At 38.4% G+C, this 21575-nt stretch overlaps 1 protein-coding gene across 5 annotated transcripts in view; it reads left to right on the forward strand.

Annotated features, from left to right (window-relative positions):
* The window catches only part of PRUNE2 (prune homolog 2 with BCH domain), a 257435-nt gene that overhangs the window by 32604 nt on the left and 203256 nt on the right, over positions 1 to 21575 (forward strand). For all 5 annotated transcript variants that reach the window (XM_055311153.1, XM_055311154.1, XM_055311155.1 and 2 more), the window contains exons 2-4: positions 14628 to 14732; positions 17891 to 18093; positions 20119 to 20282. In XM_055311153.1, the coding sequence (XP_055167128.1) occupies positions 14628 to 14732; positions 17891 to 18093; positions 20119 to 20282 (472 nt within the window). The remainder of the gene's footprint in view (positions 1 to 14627; positions 14733 to 17890; positions 18094 to 20118; positions 20283 to 21575) is intronic.

Raw genomic sequence — 21575 nt, forward strand, 5'->3', positions numbered from 1 at the left:
AGTTTGAAAGGAGTTTTCTATCTTGCAAAATGTTTTGAGAGAGTGAGAGAGAGAGAATAAGAGGTCACCTGGAAGGTGAGGGTTCTTCTGTCACTGAAAAACACACAGTGTAATACATAATGGCATCATTAAAAACTGTCATCTTTGCAAAGTACAGTAATTGCTCTGCATATCCCTTGTACATTCCCTGTGAACCTGCATAACTGCATCTTGCTGGAAACACATCTTCTTCTCCTGCCTGCTTCCAGCCGCTTATCTGTTCATTACTGTCATGTCTGAACGGGTTTCAGACATGCCAGGTGTGTGGTGTCACCTGCCTGACATCCGTTCCAAATAGAGACATTCACACGCGTGAGTATTAAAGCAATAGATCTTTCTTATGACAACAAAAAGCTGACTGCAGAAAAGCAAAGCTTCTGGGAAAAGTCTTCTGAGCACATCTTGGCTTGTTCATGGGGGTAGAAAACCTGACTAATTAGTTCCAGCCCTTCCAGTCTGAAAAGGGAAGAAATAATTAAAGTATCCAGAGCAAACTGTGCCGCACAGCGGTTGGCTTCAGAGGGGGCAACGTGTTAAGAGAATCTGTTCTGAGCGAGGGCTCACACACACACAGAGAAAGTTCTGGGAACTTGTGGAGCAGCAGAAGACTTGTTTCCCTTTTCCAGAAGGACTGGTTAAAGAACATTTAAAATATTTATGAATCCAAAATATTCCAATAAGAATGAAAACATTTTAAGTAAGAAAAAAAGGTAAATTCCTACAACTTAGAACAACTTTAAAGGGATGCCTGGGGGTCTCAGTAGTCGAATGTCTGCCTTTAGCTCAGGTTGTGATCCTGCGTCCAGGGATCGAGTCCCACATGGGGCAGGGACTCCCTGCAAGGAGCCTCCTCTTCCCTCTGCCTGTGTCTCTGCCTCTCTCTCTTTGTGTCTCTTATGAATAAATAAATACAATCTAAAAAAAAAAAAAAAAAAAAACCCACAAAGGACATCAGACCTTTGCCATTTTGGATCATCCTCCTCTGTTTTTGATATTAGTTACTATAAAAGTTTTACAGAAACATTTAGTGCATGTCGTATGTGTACTAAGAGTCCTCAGTTTTCCCATGATATTTTGATAAGAAACACCTTGTGAAGAACACCTCCCCCTCTGTCTCCACGTTTGTGTTCAGAGTACATTTCTTCTTTCCATAGGTGGGGTGGAAAACAGGGAAGTAGGTCTGAGTGATCTAGTGAATCATGATTGAAACCACAATTTGAGGCTATTTCTCTGCCTTTCATAAATAACATCTGGCAGCTAATTACAATTCTGCCCTTCTATGGTACTTTATGGAGCTATTTCAGGGCCCAGGATTGGAGTACTGGATACACATGTACTAATAGCAAGTCATGTTTTGATCTAGAGTTCTATGATATACTTGTTCACACTGCTTGAGACATTTGAAAACAAAATTATTACAACAGTTATGTCTACACAATATGAATATATTAGAATGTGGAATGGATTCACAAGTCAAGTTTTTAAGTCTTGGGAGGAAAGGAGAAAATCTATGACATAATACTCATAAAATCCTTCACTTTATAAAATCATTTTAAAGCATTATTTAGAAATGTATGCCATGAAGTAGGTATAATGCTCTGGTGTGTGTGTGTGTGTGTATGTGTGTGTGTGTGTGTGTGTGTGTGTAGACAGAGTAAGAGGGAGAGAGAGAGAGAGAGAGAGAGAGAGAGAAGAAGATTGATCCCACCACAAGTGAGAGTATGTTAAGATTTAGGGGGAGAGAGAGAATTATCTGCAGCCTGTAATATAAATTTTAACTTTTGGGCTATTAACAAATTGTTACTCCTAGTTCCGTTATTTCATAGGAACATAAACAGATGATGTAAAAATTGAAAACTCTCTTCTGCTCAACTGTTAGATCCAATGTGGTCATTTTCACTAACAAATGTTGGTTTGAGCATCTGATGGGGACAGAGAACTGCCTCAGGAACTCTGGAGGATATGAAGTTCAATATGTTTCCAGGGCTCTCCAGGAACCATCATCGGTCTGGTGGAGCTGGATCTCTGATATTGAATAGCTGACCCCCAAATGCATGAATGACTAGAAACTGAAGATTCACACACTGACAAATGAATTGAGTTGCCATTTAGCTCCATTTGTGTGATTTATTTTTGTTCTTCTATGGGACAATAAAAGCAGAGCATTGGGCCACAGAGGTGGCATAGTGGACTTCGGCTGGGACTTCTAGTTTTTCCTTGCTTCTGCTGTTTATCTTTCAGTTCCTACTTGTCCCATCCATGAAAAATGGTCCCTTACATTTTATTGTCATTGTGTGATAACATCAGTAAGTCTTTTGAGTACATTCTCTCAAAACATGTATTATTTTCTGAATTCTACTCGTGTATTACTATACTAACATATAAGGCACATTGAGAAATGTATTTTTTAAAAAAATCAAAATTTAAAAGGATGAGATAAATTGATATGTGTGTGGTTTCTTCCCTTGCTCAATCTACTGCCTCACGTTGGAAACCACTGATGGGTTTCAACTGGGTGAATCCTAAGGTCTCTTCTAACTTGAAATTTAAGTAAATCTAAATAATTTAACACCAGTATGAAATTTTACTTCATCTGGGGGATCAGCTCAAGCAATCCCTTTCAAAAACCAAATGCATGTGCATTCTGCAGTTAACAGAAACCACATGGTCCATGGGATATAATCTTGGGTCTTCTTTATTATTTTTTAAGATTTTATTTATTCATGAGAGACACACGGAGAGAGAGAGAGGCAGAGACACAGGCAGAGGGAGAAACAGGCTCCACGCAGGAAGCCTGACATGGGACTCGATCCCCAGTCTCCAGGATCACACCCCGGGCTGCAGGCGGCGCTAAACGGCTGCACCACCACGGCTGCCCAGTGGGTCTTCTTTAAAGCTCAAACCAGGCATAATATTCTTAGGCTCTACTGCCAACCTATGAATCAAAATGTCAGGGATGGGCTCAGAAATTTACATTATGGTAATATTTTTATAAGTGATCCTAGTGTAGATCCTAGTAGCTGCACCCAAGTGGAAACCACAGCCTGCTTTTTTTCTGAGAGGCAGGAACCAGGTAGGAAGAAGCAGCCATGTGATGAAATGGGAAGAATGTGGGAATACATCATTCCAGGTTATTAGATATTGATCTGACTCATTTGTTTGGTAGTAGCTGTTTAGCTTCTACTTTATGAATATTCTATAATTTATCTGATGATTCCTTGATTGTCATGCATGGAGGTTATTTCTTATTTTGTTTTCTTTTTCTCCATTACAAATACTGCTTCAAGAAACATTCTTTGGGATTGTAGTAAATATCTGTATTTAACAATGGATTTTAAATAATCATAAGGAATTAAAAAAAATCCATATCTATTGGTGATTTTGTTTCTATAGAATAGATCCCTAGAAAAGGAATAAAAAGTTGGATAAAAAAATTTGAACATTTTGCATTTTAATGAATACTGTCAGATTATTCTCACTTTGTAGTATTCCTTATTGCCACCTACAATCTAACCCGCAGTATGTTAACACTTAATTTTTGGCCAACCTGATTTTGGCCAGTCAAAAAATGACATTTTCTTGTTGGTCTGAATTCCATTTTCATGACTACCAATGAAGTTGACTTTTTTTTTTTAATTTATTCATTTCTTCTGTTAGTTGTCCATTTACATCTTTTACTGATTATTCCATTGGTTTGTCTTTTTCTAAATCAATGTGTGGGAACTCTTTGTATGTTAGGAATACTGCCCTGTTAATGACAAGAATTTACAGATATTATGCAAATATCTCCTCCTCTGTTGTTTATCTTTTATTATTCTTTTTCATTTATTTTTATTTTTTGAAGATTTTATTTGAGAGAGAGAGAGAGAGGCAGAGAGCATGAGTGAGGAGAAGAGGGAGAAGCAGGCTCCCTGCAGAGTAGGGAGCCCAATGCGGGGCTTGATCCACCCTAGATCATGAACTGAGCTGAAGGGAGACACCCAATACACTGAGCCACCCAGGCGCCCCTTATTCTTTTTTTAAATTCAAAACTGAACTAGCAGAATTATATGTTGTATATATATTATTAAGATATAATTGACGTAAATATTGTGTTAAAATGTGCCACCTAATGCTTCAATATTTGTATATGTTGTGAAATGATCACCACAATAAGTCTAGTTAACATCCATCATCATCCAGTTACAATATTTTTTTCTTGTGATGAGAATTTCAGGATCTACTTTTAAGTCTAATTTTTTTGGTACTGTTTTACTACCAAAATTTCACCTCATTTAAAGACACCAACTAATGATACATTTAACACTTTAGATTTAAATTTAAGTTGCATTAGCATTTTTACCTGAGGCTGATGACAAAAGAGAAGAGTAAATGCACTCCAGTCAAGAGCTAAGAGACCAAGATGGAGTCTGACATGTATTATTGCAACATTTTCAGAAAGCACATTTTCCTTTTTTGAGGAAAAGATGGCACAGAGTATATCATTGTTCCTTAGTGCTTGAAATGATGATGGCATATTAAATAATGCATTCTTATTGCATCCTTAATACAATTTACTGCTGCATAGATGTCCCAAACCAAAGGACAAGGTAATACCTTATTGATGTTGCCAGAGTTGAATATGTTAATAATATTTTAATAGGTTATTTGTCAATGAGAATAGGATAAACATCCTCAAAGATATTCAGAGAAAAATTTCATGTGAAGACAGTAATGTTTAGTGTCCGTATGAAAAAAAATGATGTAGAAACATTCATAATCATAATAAATGCAAATTCACCTTAAGATGCTTTTTTACTTGTGAACATGATAATGCTTAAACACAGAGTCAAAGTTTTAAAAATCAGGTATCTCTGTAGGTGAAAATGTAAATTTCTGCATCCTTTTTGTTAAGTGTTAAAGCACTTACATTCTTTGACCCAGAAATGTAAAATTTAGAAGTTTATCCTGGAGAAATAACTAGGGATGAACACAAAGATATTATATTCCAAATATTTCCTGTATTCTTATTTATATTATAAAAAATTAAAATAACTTAAATCTGCAACAGTAGAGGATTGACTAATATATTGTATTGACCCTTATGAAAGAATCTTGTAGCCACTAAATGCCAGAATTCATTCATCATTCAGGTTTTCAATAGTTGTTGAACACCTACCGTGTGCAGAGCAATAGGCTGAAACCTGGGATTACAAAAGAAGACACGTTACCCCTGACAATCAAAACATTTATATTTTAGAATTTTAAAAGAATGCTCAAATGTTGTTAAAAAAGAGAGGTTATAAAATATGTGTAATATTATCACAGCATTATGAAAGAGAACACTTGTAAAAGTATAGAAAAGGGTTGGAAGGAGTATACACTAAGTGTTCATAGTGGTTCCTTTGGGTCTTGCAGATTTATTTCTTTGTGTTTCTATTTTTTCCAGATGTTTTATAATAACTATATTTTAAACAGTAATTAACATTACTCAGATGGTATGAATTAACTTTCAATTTGACAGCGCAAAGTAACTCTCAGTGACATTGGGGGGGGTAGGTTACTATACATGTAGCAGGGCTGTTCTTTCTCATTTGGTCTTTAAAACTATAATATTGCTTTGACAACAATCATTTTAAAAAGAAACTCTTGAAACCTTTCCAAGTTTAGTTATCTGCTAGATGGTTTTGGATTTTGGAATGACTCCAACCTAGAAGTCTGTCTTAGTCTGCTTTGGGCTGCCATAACAAAATAACACAGACTGGATGGCTTAAACAATAGAAATTATTCTCCCAAGGTTCTGGAGGCCGGAAGTCCAAGTTCAGGGTGCCAGCATAGTTAAATTCTGGTGAGGAGGCTACAAGCCTCCTTCTCTCTGTGGTCTCAGGAATGGGGATGGGGGGGACCAAGAGCTTTCATCTTGAAGGCCCCACTCTCATGACTTCATCTAAACTGAATTATTTCCCAAAAGCCCATCTCCAAATACTATCACATTGAGGGTTAAAGCTTTGAAGTGTGAATTTTGGGGGCACACAATTCAACCCATAGCAATTTTAAGCCCAGTAATGGGACACAGACAGCAGGAGATTAGAGGAGGTAAAGGAAAGACTTATGCACCTGGGTGCAGGCTCATATGGGTAGGTGAAAAAAGATTACAGTTCTTGAGTCTGAAAAGGAGAAAGGTGAGAGATTTGGAGACCTGTAAAACCACGGAAGACAAACTGGGACAATACATCTATTTAAGCTAGAAGGAGGCAGCACCTAAATGAGAAATTGAAGAGCTATCCCATCCAGTTGGTAATAAATGTATGGACACATTTCCCCCAAAAGAGGAATGTCTGGAATATAATAATATGCAGATAAGCTGGGTAGGGCAGTTTCTATAGGAGCTCTTTGGGAAAGGTAAGGACTCGGGATCATCCTTGACCTTTTATGTTTGAAGCTGTGGAGGAAAAATAATGGTGTTGCCCCCAAAACTGTTCTTTGAGGACATTGCCAGATAGAGAATCCTGAATGAGAATATACAAAATGAAATGCTGTAAGTAAATAGCAAATCCAGCCCCCATCATTTTTATGACCTAGAAGAAGTATATAAATCATATATGAAGTCACTCCTTTTGAAAACACTATGTTTTCAAGATGGGCAACAAACAGGTTGAGGAAGAATTAATTCAGCTGAGGTGTCCAAAGCTCCAGCTAAAAGGAGCCAGACCCCAAAGGAACTGAGAACTATAAGACCTATCCAATAAAGTAGGGTCTTAGGCAATGCTTGGGTTTAACTTTTGGGTCCCCTACTGCCTAGCCAGAGTGGCCTCCGATTTGACAATACAGATGGAGGTGTAGGTGTGTGGGATCTGAGCTATTTATAGCTGAGTTTGCTCAGACTGACTCCCAGGCCCTATTTGTCCCCAAATGAGAGACAGTAAGAGAGAACATTCTCCACCTTATTAAAGAGAATCTGGAGGGGAAAAATGATTGGGGTTGGTGGGAGGGCAGTTAGGCGCGAGGTTATAGGCAATATATATTTATCTGAATTGATTAGGTTTCAGTTTTATCAGTAAGTGAGACAAATGACCTCAAAATCATTTGAGTCTTATCATTGAAAGACTGATTCCTTGGTTCATATTCATCTAGTACATCACCAAGTAAATTAGGACATTTATGAGAAAATTTAATATAAAATGTCTGTGTCCTGAATTTGCAGATTCTGGTAAATGTTTTTGCTTTTAAACATGATCTGAGTTACAGCTCTCTGGAGAAATTAATTATGACCATTAGGATAAAACTGGACTGGGTGGCCGGTGGGATAGAGTTTCCTATTTGGTGATATCATGGAAATTTTTTTAATAAAAAGGCTCTTATGCTGATTTGAGAAATTTTACACACACATATGTGTTCATACAATTGCCATCCTTGAGCTAAAAAGAATAAAGAATATCTACAGTTTTGATAATGGAGCATGGTCCATAGCATACTAGTAAGTGAAAAAAAAAACAATTATCTAAAGAATGGGAATAGAAACACCCCATTTTTGTAAAGTACATGTATTAATATATATGCATAAATTAAAATGTGGAATAATCAATATTCAATTATTGAACTGTTAACAGCAGTTATCTTTGTTTTATTAATTTTTGTTATGTCTGACTTTTTATAATTTCATTTATTTTTTTCTTACCAGAAAATAAGTAAAAATAAAGAATAAAATATAAGGGTTTCAATTACCAGGAAAAATCCGTGTGTTCTGGGGACCTGCACAGAGTGATAAGCATTTCCTTCTTTGTTTTTTTTTTAAAGACTTTTTATTTATTTGAGAGAGAAAGAAAAGAGAGCATGAGCAGAGAGAAGGAGCAGAGGGAGAGGGAAAAGCAGACTCCTCGCTGAGCAGGGAGCCCATTGAGGGACTCGATCCCAGGACCCAGAGTTCATGACCTGAGTTGAAGGTTGATGCTGAGCCATCCAGGCGCCCTACTTTTTTTTTTTTTTCACTTCCTGTTGATGCCATGTCCTTTATTCTCTCCAGCATTCTCTCCCCCTGGGCCCCAAACTTTCTCCAGGTAATGATAAGATCATGAGACTTTCAGGAGGTGAGGAATTATAGATATTATCTTAAACCCAGGGTCAGGATAAAGAACAACTCATTTGTTTACCAAATGAATAAGGGTTGTGACTTATCTATTTCTGGCAGAGCTGATCTGGCACCTTTGAAGGACCAGGTTGCTCTGGGCCTTCCCTTTGTCCTTGTTGCTCCCTTGGCTGTGGTCTCTCTTGTATCCCCTTCTATGTGGCTTTCCTGGTGACGGTGACTTGGGTGGAGCTGAGGACCTTTGGAGGTCATGAGCAGCATGTTAAGTTTCCTCCCACCCACCCTCTGAGTCTTCTCACTTAGGATCATGGTAACCACAGGAGCCTGGGGTCTCCTGAGGGGGAACTAGGGCCCTTTTCTGGACCACCCACAGCCAGCTTCCAGGAAGGAAAACTCCTTATTGACTTGGAGTTAGAAGTAGTCAAAGAAGCACTAGCTCAACTTCCTACTCTTTTCTTTGCCTGACTTTCCTTGGTGATATTACCTGATAAATCAAGAGACTTCTTTTTCTCTTGCTATTTCATTTGTTGGTTAAGGATGAGGGCCTAAGAAATGTGCCCTGCTATAGGGTGTGAGGAAAAGACACTCTCCCAACGTCTGCAGGTTTTGTCTACAATGTTTTCAGAACCAAAATTCATTTCAATTAATTATTTTTGAAAATATTTTCACAGGATATATAAGATAGGTGGGTTGGGGAGCATGGGTATGAGAAATCGTAACTGTATCACAAGGCCTGTTGATGAAATGCTAATTATGGTACTTTTGATGTGTCAAGTTATAGGTTGGAGTAACTTTGTTTCTCAGAGGCTACGCCCATGAGAAAACTGATGAAGGGGCCTAGACTTCTAGCAGGACCCTGGAAGCCCTCTTTCCTATCGATTCTGTTTTTTGTGAGTGTGTTTGAATGTGCTTTTGCCTGACAAGTGCAATTTCTTTTAATGGGCAGTTGCATCTGAATGTGTAAGCATTTTGCTGGCTTTTTAAAAGAGCTAAGTAAACTTCCTCAAGAAGTCTCATTTTAGTGTTGTATAGGATTACACTTTGAAAGCATATCAAAATTAGATCTGGAGTACTGATATGTCCAATATATTTTCTTTTATACATTGATTAAGGAAAGATTCTATTTGGAAGTGTAGATGACAAAGCAGGATAGTATCTATTTCTCCCCATTACCAAGATTCCATTCTGTGTTGGGCTTGTGCAGCATTGGGTTTAGGCATTAGTGATGAATCTTCTGTCTCCTAAGATTCCTTAATGCTGGATGTGCTTGTGACAGTAATAGGGAATGGACACCTACCTGCCGGATCCATTCACTTCTGACTGGGAATTTACAAAGTCACATTTAGAAAATGTATATACTAGGCAGTCAGTATTTGTTGAACATGCTGGACATACCCTCATCTCAGGACCTTTGCTCTTGTTGTTCCCCTGGCCTGAGATATATCCTTCACTTTAGATCTTTCTCAAATGTCACCTTCTCAAATGATCCTCATCCCAGTGAACCTTACCTCTCAACTTATTATCTAATTATTTGGTTCATCATATCTCCTTGCACTCAAATGCAAGTGCCAGGAGGGCTGGGATTTTTGTCTGTTTGGTTTACTGCTGTATAGCACAAATAGATTTTTATTAGTTGGATGACAATAATTAATTGAATTGATAAAATTGTCGCTTTTGTTTGGGCATAATTTGTCTGCTTGTGAATAATTCAGACCCTAAGTTGAACTGTATCAAGGGACATAGATATTAAGATGAGACATCTTCAAGTCTATAAATATGTGAGGATGTGAAATACACACCTGCTATGAGAGGCCAGGAACAGAGAGCATCACTGTGTTCAAGAGTCCCTTCTCAGTTCCATATTTCACTACTGGCCCTGTAGATGGGACCACTATCACAGAATAGACCAGGCATCAGAAGGACCCCACCCCCCGTTACCATCCTCGGACAACTGAAATCAGTTCCCAGACTTTATTGTCAGAACTTGACCTCTGTGCTTGTTCTGTTCCCACTTCCAAGGTCATTTGTGGTGGGAAACTTGAAAGTGGAGCCAGTGTTCTCTGGTTATTGACCCCTCAATGTGAAAAGCCAAACCCTACACATTCCTTGAGCTCACCTACTGATTGAGTTTACATAACTAATCTCATGTTTTATTCCTCTAAGCAGGCAGAAGTCTTTCTGAACATGGTTGTGATAAAATCTAACTTTTGCTACACTTTAATTATATCTTAGTGTTTTTTTGTAGGATTTAGGCACTTAGGAAGATCTGAGATTTTTTGAGGCTGGGCCTATCACTCTTTATTTGGTAAAGATTTTATTTATTTATTTTACAAGAGATAGGATGAGCAAGGAGAGGGGAAGAGGGAAGAGGGGGAATCCCAAGCAGACTGCATGCTGAGTGCAGAGCCCAACACGGGGCTTGACCTCAGGACCCTGAGATCATGACCTGAGCCAAAATCAAGAATGAGGTACCCCAGGTTCCCCTAAGCCTATCACTTTTAAGGCTTATTGGCAGGCATCAAAATTACCTCTTCTGATGTCTCTTTTGTCTGGTACATTTTCAGCCAACTTGAAATTTCTGATCATCTTTTTGGACTGTGGAATAATCTCTGGAAGGTCTGTTTAAAATGAAAGTATAGAATTGCTTGTAGAGAAGCAGATTGGTCCCTGATAGCATGGACACCAGGATGACACATTTTTTTAAGAGATTTTATTTATTTATTCATGAGAGACAGAGAGATAGGCAGAGACAGAGGCAGAAGGAAAAGCAGGCTCCCTGCAAGGAGTCCAATGTAGGACCCAATCCTAGAACCCTGGGATCACACCCTGAGCCAAAGGCAGATGCTTAACCACTGAGCCACCCAGGCATCCCCAGGATGACACATTTTGATGGAGGTGGGTGGTGGGGGAAAGATAGTTGGAGCCTGGATCTTGGGGCATTGAGTGCAGGTAGCAGATAGGAGCAAATGGCACTTAAAGAGGGCACGAGTATGAGGGAGGTTGACATGTGGGAAGAAGGGAAGGTCAGAGGAGAAACAGGAGAACATGAAAAGAGAGGCAACCCTCAAGATTTTGTACCAGGATCTCCTATAGCCTGACCTGTAAGATGACCTTTAAATGGACAAGAATGAATAAATCACAAAGTTGAAAGATCCTTGAGTTGTGAGAATTGGTCTACCATGCTTTGGGTTCACAATTTTATTTAGCTTCTTTCTTTCTTTTTTTTTAAGTAATAATTGGCTTGGACTTGAAAATGAATTGACACATAAGCCTTATTTCCCACACGTCTTGCATGCAAGTTGAGTGTTGGACAAAATGCTGTGCCTAGGAATTGTCCAACTTAGACAAGACAGCAGAGGGGTCAGCTTTGGGGTAATTTTGATGCTATAAATGTTTTAAGTCTTGCTATATTTAGGATGCATGTTTAACATTCTCTTTTCTCCCTCGATCCCCGTGCTCACTCATTTTATAGATGCTGAAGTTATTATGACATTGTGGAGTGGTTGGTGCAGGGCAGGGGAGAGGGCTTCCTGGACTGGGTCATGGGGTCTGGTAATGGTCCTGGCCTCATCATGGAATCCACTGACCTGCAAAAAAGTATTGTTAATCTTCTTACTGTCTGCCTTACAAGATCTGAGAGGAGAAATGAGGTAATGTCTACTTAGACCTTCAAGCTTCTCGGAAGAACAGCTTTCTACAGTAATATGATTTCCTAATGCATTTGTTTGTGTTGTAATGGAGTTTAATTCCATTTACGTAAATTTCTTTAGGTACCTCTAGAATATCTGACAGTCTTGCATAGGGGAAGCCGCCCAGCTTTCAGATGAGAACTGGGCCTAGACTAGAACCCCCAGGGGTACAAATTAGCCAGCTATAAATTTATGAAGTTAAGTGAAGGAGGCTGGGAGAAGAAGGAAGGCGAAGACGGGTGGTTAAAGTTGTTTGGTGATGAGGGGCAGGGAGTTGTAATTACATTCAGAGAGTTTATATCATACTTTCAAGTCATGTTGTTTGGCTAAAGATCATTATCTCAGTATATATTTGAAAAAATACGTGTTTTTTTTTAATTTGGCAATATCACAGATGACTCATCTGCAGTATTGATCCTGATCTCAGTCTTTTTATTGATATTCTCTTAACCTCCTTCAAGATTTACTTTTTTCTGTTTCTCAGGTCACAACCTGATTGTTTAAAACTTGTTTCTGACTCTGACATCAGTAGTTCCATGCCAACAACAACTTCATAGATTCATTTGTAAAATACCTAGTAGGTCACTAAGTAATGTTTCCCTTTGTTCTGTAGAAAAAATAGTAAGCTGCTTTTTGGGAATTGTCATGAAAAGTGTAATTTTTTTTATAGAGCTTCTGAGCAATATTGCAATTGAGTAGGCTTTCTAGTCAGGCCTAAATAGAGAGGTTAAAGGGTAAAAAGTGGGGGAAGTACACATATGTGCCATCTCTGACATACTATAAAGAAGTTAATTTAGATTACTTAGTTATCATTATTGGACAGCTTTGCTGTGGAACTTTCTGGAAGCGATTGCTTCTTTGGCGTTTCCAAAGTATTTTACGAGGAATTCAGCCTTCTATAAAGGAATTTTAAGTAACTATTGAGTTACACCAGGAAAGAAAACAGTATGTCTTCCAAAGAGGTGACCATGTACACTTTTTAATAGCAATGATTTATAATTTTAGAGCAATAACACTAATCACATCCCTTTCCATGGGGGGAGGAAAAATGTTACCACTTTCATTTGCTAAACTATAGAATATAATGCAGAGAGAACATATCTTGTCACCCAAAATATGGCAGGAAAAAATAAATCACTACCAAATTGTGTGTTGTACACCAAGGACATATGAAAAAGTCACTATGCCTCTCAAATTAAGAACATCTTAGGGGCGCCTGGGTGGCTCGGTTGGTCTAACTCTTGATTTTTGCTCAGGTCATGGATCTCAGGGTCATGGAATTGAGCCCCGTGTTCAGCTCCATGCTCAGTGTGGAATCTGCTTGAGATTCTCTCTTTCCCTCCCCTCTGCTCATCCCCCCACTGGTGCATTCTCTCCACCCCTCCCTCAAAATAGATAAATAAAATCTTAAAAAAAAAGAGAACATCTTATTTAAGGAAATGACATAGACTACAGTAGTTCTCCTTTATCATGGTTTTATTTTCCATGGCTTCTATTACCCACAGTCAACCGTGGTCTGGAAGCAGATGATCCTCCTCTCACAATTGTCAGAAGGTCAATAGTAGCCTAATGCTATGTCACAGTGCCTGTGTCATTCACCTCACTTCATTTCATCACCTAGGCATTTCATCATCTCACATCATCACAAGAAGGATGAGCACGGTGTAATAAGATATTTTGAGAGAGAAAGAGAGACTTACATTTATATATGTTTTATTACAGTATGTTGCTATAATTGTTCTATTTTTTATTAGTTATTATTGTTAACTTCTTACTATGCCTAGCTTATAAATTTTACATAGGTATGTATGTATAGGGAAAAACAGAGTATATCTGGGGTTCAATATTATTAGCAGTTTTGCCATCCGCTTGGGGTCTTGGAACGTATCTCCTGCAGATAAAGGTGGACTACTATACTACGGATTTTCCCTTTGGACCAAAATAATCTTTTACTAAAAAACTATGACCCAAGGTCACCTGAGTGACTCAGTCGGTTAAGCATCTGCCTTTAGCTCAGGTCATGATCTCGAGGTCCAGGTATAGAGTTCCATGTCTGGCTCTCTGGTCAGTGGAGAATCTGCTTCTCCCTCTCCCTCTGTGCTCTCCCTCTCTCTTCTCTCTCTCAAATAAATAAGTAAAATCTTAACAAATTATGATTCAGAGACACAATTCATATCAAGTTAGGCTGTAAAAATCTTAATAAGACCACATTTTTGTTGGAAGAGGTCATGTAGAGGACATGACTATTGGCTGACTCATGAGCTAGACCCAGGTGATTGGAAGCTCCTTGCCCTCTACCCTGTCCTTGGAATGCACACTCTGTCCACCATTCCCACAGTGGGAGTTGTTTCAAGGACACAGCCTTGAGAGAGTAATGTGATATTGAGACCACATGTGACTATCTAAATTTTAAAGATTCTGGCAGTTGGGTGTGAAGATCCATCCATCTTTCACATGCCCAAGACAAGCCTTGCAAGTTTCCTTGTTTATTAAACTACCACCTACCCATATGGAGAGTTCTCCCTCTTTTGTCTCTTCCTATCCTCTGCATTTGGAAGCCACTTGCACATGTCACCTTGGGAAGCTCCTAAGGTTGTGAATTCACAACCCACAATTTTCTGTGCCTGATGATGCACTAGAATTTGAGCATTTCTGAATATTAAACATGTTCTGCAATTTTGTGTCCCCATGTAAAACTTCATGATAAATTTATGAATTTCTGCAATTGTGTATGCATATAGCTAAGGCATTCTTTTGAAAGAAGATTGGAAGATGTCTTTTTATATTGATCTGTTGCATGTTAAATGGTGATGTTTTGTTTGAATTTGTTTCAGAATCGAAGCAAACGCCTGGAGAAGGTCCATGTGGTTATTGGACATAAATCGTGTGACTTGGATTCTCTCATTTCAGCCTTCACATATGCTTACTTTCTAGACAAGGTGAGGGGAAAGAAGGTGATGCTTTTTATATTTGAATTATGATGTAACTCACAAGAACAAATATTTTCTGTAAAAACGAGGAACCTATTCACTTAAAACCTATTCACTTTTCATGTTCTTGATTTATCGTTGCAGAGAATAAATGTATTATAATCCATTAAACAACAAATATTTATTGGTCACCTACTGTATGCTAGACATTGTCTAGTTATTTCTTATCTATTTTCTTTGTGAAACATTATTTCAGTAAGATCAATGCTTTCAAATAAAAAAAATTTAAGAATATATGATAGTTGTTTACTTCTGTGGGAATTCAGAGAACTAACAAAAATAAGGATCAGAATTTCTTATTTTCCTTTATCATCCTTGTTGGTTAGTCTTGCCATTGGGGGTAGAAAAATGTGTGTGTGAGCATTACATGAAATACAGAGCATATTGGCTAGAATTTTCAGCAATAGAGGTATTACATGTCATATCTCTATTCTGTTCTTGCCTTTTAGCCCTGACTTTGTACAGCAAGGTCATTCTCAGTTAATGATAATCTCCCTTGAATGAGAATCTTTGTATCTATGAAGCCTATAACATCCCTACAGGGGTGGAAAGACCTTTTAATAAATAGTTTTAAAATCTCCATTTCATAAAATTCACCAGCCCATGATAATGCGTCACCTCAAAATCTAAAAAAGCACAATATGAGTGTCTTGGTGCTATTCCCAATTTCACAGAATTTTTAATTTTCCGGAGTCTGACTTATTTTATTCCAATTTTGTTTGGATCCTTGGCTCTGAGAGTATGCATAGCTGATCTAGAGTGATTTATATTCACATGAAACCCAATCTTCCAGAATGAGCTGTGGGTGGCAAGGATGGCTTAGGGCAGTAGCTGACAAAAATGCCAGGTAAAATATTCTGATCTCCACATATGGGTTGTATATCAAATTTATCTTAAAATTTGTTGAATTTTGCAAGGGAGATTAATTGGTATAAGGAGACAAATGTGCCTGTGTCGACATGCATATTTTAAATGCTTAATCCAATTAGCTTGACTTCTTGACTCCTAGGGAAAAAAAATTGTTGCATGTCTCAAGAACATAGAATTAAGGGAACCAGACTTGTTTTTACACATATAGTGGCATGGACTCTTAAGGAAATTATATAATAACACCATCCACCACCAACTTCAGTGTCTTCAATAAATATAACATGTGACCAAAGGAGTGGGAAAGTAGTTGTGATAGATAAAATGGATAAAGAGATGTGTGATCTCTTCTCTCCTTCCAAGGCTCTCCATTCAGCATAGGGACAAACATGGAATTACCGAAGGGAAGGGTCACTTACTGGAATTTGTTATATTTCTGGGCCTCCCTCTTAATTTACCAGGTGCTGCCCTCTACCAGAGGTCTGCATTCCATTTTAATTTTTTTTCTGAGAATGGGATGACTGTCTCTGAGAAAATTAACACATATAATAAAGGCAGAGCTTTGCAACTTCACATGTATGACTCCATTTAAATACTTTTCACTCTGATAGGTTAGCCCCATTCTACAGATGGGTTAAACTGAGTTTCTAAAAGGAAAATGCTTTCTCCAAGTCACACAGCAGAGGCTGTGGCTAGAGCCTAGTTGCAATCCTAACCTCAGAACAGGTCCTACCCCAGGAGAGCTTCAGGTCACATGCACTTGACTCAAGTTTCAATATCGGGAGTTAGATGTAACTTAGTGAATTAGGAAAAATAATTGCCATACATAAATTTCTAATTGTTATTGCACAATTGTGATTCAGGATTAGCCTGATAGGTAAGAGAAAAGACATTGTTGGAATGGCTTTGCCTTTTGTATACTAGAGCAGAGGGTGATTTGTTTACTTTACTTGACAAATAAGTATTAAAAGCCTACTATGCACCGGACAGTTCTATGCAATAAGAATCCTACGTGAATCAAAAAGACAAAAATCCTTTCCTTCTTTTTTTTTTTTTTTTTTTTTTTTACAAAAAGATTTTATTTACTTATTTGGGAGAGAGAGAGATAAAGAGAGAAAGCATGAGCAGGGAAGGGGGGAAGAGGCAGAGGGAGAAGCAGACTCCCCTCTGAGCAGGGAGCCTGACTCGGCTTGATCCCAGGACTCTGGGATCATGACCTGAGCTGAAGGAAGATGCTTAACATAGAACCACTCAGGTGCCCCAAATCCCGGGCTTCTAAAGGCAAGGAAGTGAGATAGATGACCAAGATATTAAAATTGTGGAATAAGCACTATGCTTTGACAGAGCTAGTGATGATGTAAGGACAGTGTCCGTTCACTTTATGCAAAAATTTGGTGTTACCAAACCCTACCTTCTCTCAGTGATATTTGGGGCTTATTACGTTTCACTCAGTGATTTTTAAAAGCACCTTTAAAAAAAAATTCTTATAGACGAATAAGTATATTCTTGTGAATCTGAAATTCTTCAACTCCTACCTCTTTCCGGTTTATCCTCCTTACCACAATTTTTTAATAACAGGTTTGTTAATAATGATTTTTAAAAAATAAGAAATTAATAGAGATCACAATCTGGTAGTTTATGGGCCAAATCTGGCTCATAAATGAGTTTTTGTTAACATGCATAGTATGTTCAACTTAAAAAAATAAGTGGTAATAAACATCACCAGTAACAGCCTCAAATCTAGATTTCCAGCTTTCCTTGAGTAATTGAAAGATTCACCTATTCTGGAACTGAAATTTTCATGTCTAAACCATCGGCTGGAGCTGAATGGCAGACATCCCATGTAGATGGGAAAAATAGGCCCTTCTGTGTCACTGCAGTCCTCACCTGCTGCAATCATTCTAATTTTCTGCCAATTCTATAAAGACATATGAATGCGTATCCCTGAAGAGAATGTGTGTGTATTTTTTTTTATTGTGGAAGCATTGAAATGAGACGAAATATATTTCAAATAAGGCATGGGAAGTTTCATGTAGAGTAGTAACCAGAGGTTAAAAAAATATTAAGGGTCATTTACCTGTAGCTCTGCTAATTAGGTTCAGGACAAGCTGATTCTGCATGTCATATGGGTTAGTGAGGCCAAAAGACTTTTGTTCCTTTTACATTGCCCTTGGGCTTGAAACAAATGGAATTGTGCTCCTTCTGCTGTCAGTAATTTCAGTCCACTTTTTTCTTGATAGGTCAGCCCACCCGGAGTTCTCTGTTTGCCAGTACTGAACATACCAAGAACTGAATTCAGTTACTTCGCCGAGACACGGTTTATTTTAGAAGAGCTAAATATCTCTGAATCATTCCATATATTCCGAGATGAAATTAATCTGCATCAGCTAAATGATGAAGGGAAGTTATCTATAACACTTGTTGGCAGCAACGTGCTGGCAAGGTAAGGCTCCGAAGGGAGCTTTGATCCTTTAACCAAAGGCTCTTCAGGGAAAAGTATCACCTTGTTCAGGATTTTTGTGGTTTAGGGAGATGCATTAAAGGCAGAGGACATCTGAGGAAAAAGAATATTTTTTTTCTTCTCTTACTGCGAAATTTGGGCTTTGCCAGTCCTCTGTTTTGACTTTTATATTTCAAATATGACATTTCGAATGGAAAGATTTTGTAGACAGTGACCAAAATTATAATTTTGAACCATTTCGAACAGCTTATTATAGCAACACAACAGTCCTATGTATTGATGCTGTAAATATGTAATGAAAACTTAAACACCAAATAAAACTGAAGGGTTCTGAAGAAAGAAGCCTCAGTGTTAAAATGAAAAATCATAGAGATCAGTTGTGAAAGTCATCTGTATCATTGGCTCATTCATTCATAGCAATTTATACCATAAGAGCAGGATGGATTTTTAAAGTTCAGGTAGCTCAGATTTGTTATTTTATGGACAAGAAGTCCGTTGCAAATAACTTATCAAAGGTACCACATGCAGTTTGGATTAAACTTGAATCTTCTGCCTCCTTCAGTAAGTATGCAGGAGTTGCTAACTGGTGCAAGAATCTAGGTTTACATAAAGAGGAATGAGACAAAATATCTGCCTTCAAGGACTTTCTAGCCCCTCACAAAATGCTCTTTTGATAAACTCTCTGGTGCTAAAGAATGAAGAGTCACCAGTTAAACTCCTCTAGTTTGAGACAATAATTTTTTTTGCACACTTTGCCAATTTGTTAATAGTTTAGGTCATTAACCAATGGATACTGATGCTACTACACATGAAAGAAAAACTTGTACAGTTATCTAATTGTTTTACTTAACCCTTTTTAGAAAGCATATTCAGGTATGAATACATGATAATGCCAATCATGCAATTCATTTGTCATAAAGAGCTTTGAAAATAGTCTGCTTGCGTGGAGCTGTTTTCATCCCCATGCTGTTTGATAAATAAATTCTTTTGAATATGTATTAATCAATTGTTGACAACTAGCTGAGAGTTACTGGGAGTTAATTTGACCGACTTCAATTATCAGTGCTCAGGATGATTACCTGCTTGACTAAATTTATGTGTTAACTCTTTCAAACCAACCAATGCAAGTAGTGCAGGAAGTCAAAGGCATGAACTATGAAATGTGTGTATTGGTCAGAATCTTTGGAAGAGTTTTGTTCCCAGTTAAATTGAAAAACCTTAGCTGGTTTTAGGACTGACTCTATGAACTCTAGCTTTAGGACTGTTTATGAAACAGAATGCTTTCCAAAAATAAATTGAGATCTTTATTTCCTTCATTGCCATGATTTGTTTCTGTCAGTTGGAAAGACCAATGTCAGTCTTTTTTTTTTTTCCAACATCAGTCTTATTCACATCTTTCTGCCTCTCATAAAACCAACTTATCTGAAGTATGAAGGGTGATCGTGAAAGGAAATGAGCCTGTAGTAGTTTTTCTCCAGTAGTGGGACTGAGTGCACGCTCTGGAACTGGATGATCAGAGTTTAGACACAGGCTGGTCTGCTTACAAGCTTTGTGACCTTAGACAAATTTCTTAGCCTCTTTGTGCCTCTGTTTCCCCATTTTTAAGATGGAAGTTTTACTAGAACCCATTTTGTAGGGTCACTTTATAGTATAAGATGTGGTGATATTCCATCTGGCCTGAAAATAGTGTCTAGCCTGTAGTGGAAGCTCAATAAATGTTAGCTATTATTAATTATTGTTACTATTATTATTGTCCAATGGCAAAACAAGAGATAGAAGTGCTGAGGTGTGAGGGGCTACCTACTAAGATTCTTGGGGAGTAAATTTGCTGAAATGGGATGTGAAGACGCATAGAATAAGGGTCTTCTCTTCTGAGTCATGTGAGCTTACTCACATTTTTGGCTGTTGAGAGGAAGTCATTTGTGCGGGGGTAGAGATTAGACACTTCTAGTAAGTAAGAAAATGTGCCATATCTCTTTGTCTTCCTCTCTTCCATTTGCTTTACAGTGAGGACAACAGTTTAGAATCAGCGGTTGTCAAAGTCATTAATCCAGTGGAGCAAAGCGATGGTGGGCTTGAGTTCGGAGAGTCTTCCTCTTCCCTTGTGGTGAAAGAGATTCTCCAGGAGGCTCCTGAGCTCATCACTGAGCAGCTGGCTCATCTCCTCAGAGGTGAGAGATGGCTCTTTCTATTAAATACTGGAAGGCTTAATGGAGTGTTTCTCGACTTGCTCATGCAGAATGAGTGTGATCCATTCTTGGGTTAACAACCCCTTTAAAGACCACGGGAAGCTTCATCAGAGAAGCAGGGAGTAAAGAGTTTGTTAAAGAGTAGCATTATACTGAATATTAAAAATGTGCATTTAAAAATAGGCATGAAGGATCTTTGCTGTTTCACTAGACAGGAGTTTTAAATGGAATTGCTGTACCTCTGTTGGGGAGCGAGGATAGCTCCTCTGGCCTTCCAGCAGCTTCCAGAGGTGATGCTTGCCCCACAGCAGTGTGACTCAGGGCCAGAATCCATGTTCTCATATTGAAATATCTCCTGCTATTTGTATATGTTTGGCTTGTGGAACACTGCTTGGATGGCAAAATAAACACTTGTCATGTTGATGATTTTGTGTCTGGGCTTTTATAGTCACCTATCACCTCGTTGGCCCCACTCTAGTAACAGTCTCCCATCCTGACTCAGCTTTGGGTTCCCAGCACATTGCCATCAATTACCCTTTGAATATTTTTCATTTCCATCCATGGAACCTACCACTTTCAAAAGGGGTTTCTTTTTTTTATGTATATTTCTCTTTTTTTAATTTTTTGTTTATTTATGATAGGCACACAGTGAGAGAGAGAGAGGCAGAGACACAGGCAGAGGGAGAAGCAGGCTCCATGCACCGGGAGCCCGACATGGGATTCGATCCCGGATCTCCAGGATCGCTCCCTGGGCCAAAGGCAGGCGCTAAACCACTGCGCCACCCAGGGATCCCTAAATAAAGTGTAAGAATTCTTTTTTTTAGATTTTTTTACTTATTTATTCATAGAAAGAGAGAGAGAGAGAGAGGTAGAGACCCGGGCAGAGGGAGAAGCGGGCTCCATGCAGGGAGCCCGAGGCAGGACTCGATCCCGGGACCCCGGGGTCACGCCCTGGGCCGAAGTTGGCGCTAAACCACTGAGCCACCCACGGACCCCCCCAAAAGGGGTTTCTAACCTGGAAATTGTTAGTTGACTTTGGTGGCACAAAATTATCACAAAAATTCAGTATCGTCTCATGTAGGATGGCTCTGGGTGTTGTATAAAGCTTTTCTTTCTTTCTTTCTTTCTTTCTTTCTTTCTTTCTTTCTTTCTTTCTTTCTTCTCTTTCTCTTCCATCTTGAACATGGTATATGTGAGTTTTTCTCAGAAGTATTTAACACAAGAAAGTAAAAACAAAAAGCAGTGATTAACAGACTGAAAGAATTTTTTTAAAAA

The sequence above is a fragment of the Nyctereutes procyonoides genome, unplaced genomic scaffold, assembly GCF_905146905.1.
Source record: "Nyctereutes procyonoides isolate TBG_1078 unplaced genomic scaffold, NYPRO_anot_genome, whole genome shotgun sequence".
Classification (NCBI taxonomy): domain Eukaryota; kingdom Metazoa; phylum Chordata; class Mammalia; order Carnivora; family Canidae; genus Nyctereutes; species Nyctereutes procyonoides.